We start from the raw sequence: 4,532 nt of genomic DNA, 5'->3' as shown, positions 1-4,532 counted from the left end.
TATTTGATGGGAGACGGATAAATATAAAATCGTGACATTTATCTGTTTTGAAAATTAGGAAAACAACTTCGGCCACAACTTATTTGTTCAGGCAAATAAATGGACACACGTGGCACGCCCAAAGCCGCGCGTAGCAAAATTTGGCGCGTGCGGCTTTATCCACAGTCTGCTTCCTCCGCCCACCGAAGTAAAACAAAATTTCCGTTTTTCAAAAAAGCGAGGAACCTACGCCACCACTGAACGCCACGTGTGCGCAAACTCCTTTGACATGAGCCACAAGATTCCTTTGAATTCTCGAGATTTCGATGTCGGAATAATAAAACGAGTTTAGTTAATAATTGTCTTTTTAATTGCTAAAAATATGAATTTAAAAATGTTTTAAAATGCTATATTTTTTGTTCATTTGTATACTTAGTATTACAGAAAAATATTTTATTAAAAAAAATTTCTTCAGTTTACATTATTGGAATTTTAAAAAGTATTTTTATTTATATATTTTTTTGAAAATACCTTTAAAATATTTATTAATACTGTTTTTAGAATATTTAAAAAAATATGACTTTTTTTCCAAGTAAAATGAAAATAGAAATCAAACATCTGACGTGTCACCACTCACCACCTCCTTGCCCCTTTTTCTTTTTCGTTTTTTTCTCACAACCATGAGAGCCACTCTCTTCAGAGTCAGAGATTTCACTTGTAACTTCCATCTTCCTCTTCTCTTCACTTCTTCTCCTCCTAACGTTTCAAAGCTTAGAACTTTCTCTCTCTGTAGTTTACACCAAACAATTTTGGTTATTTCTCATCGGAGTGTGTTTAGGAGCTTGATTACATTGATCACCGGTGCCAATTCACGACGAGTTTGGTTGCTCCGGTGATCGAAAAAAAGAAACCCGCTGTTTTCTATTTCTGCCTGCAAGGTGTTTGTGAATATCTCCTCCTATTGTTTTTGCTTATTTTCCCTCACAATTTCCTTCAATTTTTGGTGACTCATTCCATTTCCGCTTTTCTATATTGCAAACAAGATTCTGATGAGTTTTCTTGGTTCTCTGTACAAAAGGATCCAGATTTGTGTGGATACTATTGTTTTTTCATGAACATGCTTTGTAGTGCGGGATCACCGGATCTTATAGCCAAGAGGGTTCTGTATGTAGTTTTTTAGCTGAAAATTGGTGTTTGATGAAAGTGGTGAGACATGGAACTGGGGAAGAAGGTCCTTTTTTCTGTACAAAATTTGTTCATTTGATTGTTTATGTAGACCATACTATTGTTGGGTGGGGATTTGAGTAAGCAAAGAGTGGCTTTTTGGTGTCTGTTGTTTCTGTCTTTGGGCGAGGGAAGACAAAGTTGAAGAAAGCTTGGCACTTTTGAGTTTGAGCACTGATTTCTGCAGTTATGGCCATTCACGTACGTATAAAATTTTCCCTGCTATATCCTTTTTTTGGCCTTCGATGGAAACAATAATAGATAATTATACATATTATCATAGTCTCATGTTCATGTGGAAGTTGAAATTGTCAATGGTAGCAGAGTTTTGACAAAATGATGGGAAACATAGGACTCTAATGTTATGGTTTTTCGGTTTTCAAATGTCAAATATACATGGGTTTCGTTCCTTCACGATAGTGTAAATTTTAAATGATTCGCCCCAAGAAACAATTTATTAGGAGCAGGAACCTGCTTTGCTTTCCTCCCTTTTAGAGAATGCAGAAGCTTTCATTACTGATTAATTTTTGGAAGTATTTTCACGTGAAGTGAAGAATTTTCGTGGAAGATTAATGACTGGTGGATAAATGATTTCCTGTTATGAATTAATGATCACATTATAACTATATACATGCTGTTTGAATCTAATGTAGGATCAAAATCGAGTTACCACATCACAGGGTAGTCCTCCAGTGGGAAATGAAGTATCTTCGGGTTCTGAACTGAATTCTGTTACAGATATTCAACTCAAAGACCAGTTTTCAACCACAAATGATGGTGCTCTCAAGGTTCTCCCTAGATTCTCATCTATTTGTGGCTTTGGCATGTTAAGATTTGATTTTTGTGTGCTGGCGTCATCTTTGTTTTGATCAAGTTTCTCTCTACTTCAATAGGTGAGGAAACCGTACACCATCAAGAAACAAAGAGAGAGGTGGACGGATGAAGAGCACAAGAAGTTCCTTGAGGCTTTAAAGTTACATGGCAGGGCCTGGCGTCGTATCGAAGGTATCATTAATTTTCAAACTTCATTTTCTATGGAGTGTATACTATTAGGATTTTAGCCAAAGAAAGATATAAGTAAGCATTAAAGAAGTTTGTTCTAAAGTTTTGGAGTCCTCTATTGTTTCACCACAGAACATGTTGGCACAAAGACTGCTGTTCAGATTCGAAGTCATGCTCAGAAGTTTTTTTCTAAGGTTTACTGCTCTATTCTAGTAACCATAAAGTATGCTTGGATGTTAATGACCACTATGTATCCAAAATAATATCTTCTTTGGTATTGAAGGGTTAACTAATCTATGCTTGAATTCACTTTAATTCTTTCTATGTTATATATTCATGGCAGGTTCTCCGTGACTCTAATGGTAAGATTATCAACTCTGCAGAGTCAATTGAAATTCCTCCTCCAAGACCAAAACGAAAGCCGATGCATCCTTACCCCCGTAAGCTAGTAGGGACTCCTAATAAAATAACTTCGGTCAAAGAGCAGCCGAAGAGGTCTAATTCTCTGAAGTCACAAGCAGATTTTGATCAAGAGAACCAATCTCCCAAGTCAGTGTTAACTGGGGTTGGTTCAGACAGTCATGGTTCCTCAGATTCAGATACACCTAACGGAAGCTTATCCCCAATGTCATCCGTTAGCGGGGTCAATTCAAGCGGCTTTACACTTGTGGAACCCAAAACCCCATCCGAGGAAGCTGGACTAAATGCCGATTCAGCTCACAATGAGAACCCTCTTGTGGTACTTACAATTCCAATTCATTCTATTGACTCCAATATTAATACTATGTCATATTGACAATCCTTAGAAAAAGATATATGATGCCATATTCTTTTCCTTTTCTATTTTGTTTATCGTAACATCCAGATATCCCAGAAAGAAATCAAAGCAAGCATGGTAGAAGAATCATTTGGTCAGACTGTAAAGCTTTTCGGGATGACTCTATCGGTAACAAACACATGCAGACCCTCACCTCCATCAATTGAGGCATGCAAACCAATACCCGTACACATAAATGTGCATTGCTTTGGCAAGGGGGAAGGAAAATCGGAAATTCCTAGCCATATTGTTCCAAGCGAAACTAGAGCAACATCCAAGCTAAGGCCTAGAATGAGAACTGAAACCTGTGGGAGAGGTTTTGTCCCATATAAAAGGTTCATGGCTGAGAGAGAAAAAAACCACTCTTCCACTGATAGGGAAGAGCAAGGCATCCGGCTTTCATTATAGTTCCCTCCAATGAGATCATATTCAAAGCAGGTTTTTCCTTTGAGAGATGCGCTAGCTGGAAGTATCAGGATTTGGGATGAGTAGAAAAGATAAGAGTAGCTGAAATTTTTGACATTTGTGCTACATACTTGAAGTGCAAGTTGTTCATATCCACAAACCTGCCTTTACTTTCTTTTTCATATATATAGCTCCAGGACGACCTTTTATTTTCCATTTTACCATGGTCGGGATAGGCTTTCTATTGAGCCTCCTTTTACCCCCTTCTCTCTTCCTAATTTCAACTGTGAATTATCTAGTGTTTGTATCTTTCAGTTGGTCCTCATAGAAGTGTTCCTCGTTAAGGTACATATCTTGTTCATAGGCTTTCAGTTTTTACCAACAAGGCATCTCTTGTGGGTTGTTAAAGAGGAGTTATCCGATGTTGGCTTATGTAGACAAAGTCCATGAGGTAGTTTACCATCTGCCAACAAATTTTTCAGTCTGTTTTTGTAACCTTAAGGGTGCACTTTTTAAGGACCTGGTGTGTTCTTGTGTTTCTTCACACGTACACTTTTCCTTTCTCTTCAACTCCTATTTTATTTGTTTCTGTTTTTCATCTTCTCCCTCTCTTGGATGTTATAAATAGGTATGTCAATGTCTTTACATCTTGACCATTATCATGTCATTGTTATGATGAAAGATGTTATTTTCATGTGAAGTTGATAGTTAAAAATCGTTATATGATCTAAGATAATTTAATCAAACTTGTGAAATTATCAAATAATTTTCAAATATCAATTTCATATTAAGACAATTACATGTGAATTTTTACCTATTAGGAATCATATAAGCAAATGAGTCAAAAGCATATGGTTGATTATATGTATCTTGGCTTTTGGAATTTTCTCTATTCTATGTTATTTTGAAATGAATGGTCTTAGACTGTTAGTAATAATGGGTTTGCCTCATTTTTCTAACATTTCTAGAACGTAGGCGGGTGGCAAATGAGAAAGTCTGTCCTGTCCTACCAAAAGCCCGTTAAGCTGTTCTAATCCACCTAGTAAGGCGGTCTTGAATTTTTTCCTCGTCCTGTCTAACAGCAGGTTGACGGGTTAAGCCTTAA

The 4,532-nt window shown here is 36.9% G+C and overlaps 1 protein-coding gene across 1 annotated transcript; it reads left to right on the top strand.

Moving 5' to 3' along the window:
• Positions 646–4,025, top strand: LOC107631411 (protein REVEILLE 2). Its single transcript, XM_016334846.2, has 6 exons — positions 646–1,404; positions 1,857–1,991; positions 2,097–2,208; positions 2,338–2,399; positions 2,549–2,944; positions 3,071–4,025. The coding sequence occupies exons 1-6, from the start codon at positions 1,393–1,395 to the stop codon at positions 3,428–3,430; spliced, it is 1,077 nt and encodes a 358-aa protein (XP_016190332.1). The 5' UTR covers positions 646–1,392; the 3' UTR covers positions 3,431–4,025.

This window comes from Arachis ipaensis, chromosome B03 (genome assembly GCF_000816755.2).
Source record: "Arachis ipaensis cultivar K30076 chromosome B03, Araip1.1, whole genome shotgun sequence".
In the NCBI taxonomy this organism is placed as follows: Eukaryota; Viridiplantae; Streptophyta; class Magnoliopsida; order Fabales; family Fabaceae; genus Arachis; species Arachis ipaensis.
This window is presented reverse-complemented; position numbering and strand designations above follow the sequence as displayed.

What these genes read in the sequence shown, in the direction of transcription:
- LOC107631411 (XM_016334846.2), top strand. An exon ending in CTCAGAAGTTTTTTTCTAAG is followed by an intron (nt 2,400 to 2,548) that starts GTTTACTGCTCT and finishes TATTCATGGCAG; the next exon opens with GTTCTCCGTGACTCTAATGG. An exon ending in ACAATGAGAACCCTCTTGTG is followed by an intron (nt 2,945 to 3,070) that starts GTACTTACAATT and finishes CGTAACATCCAG; the next exon opens with ATATCCCAGAAAGAAATCAA.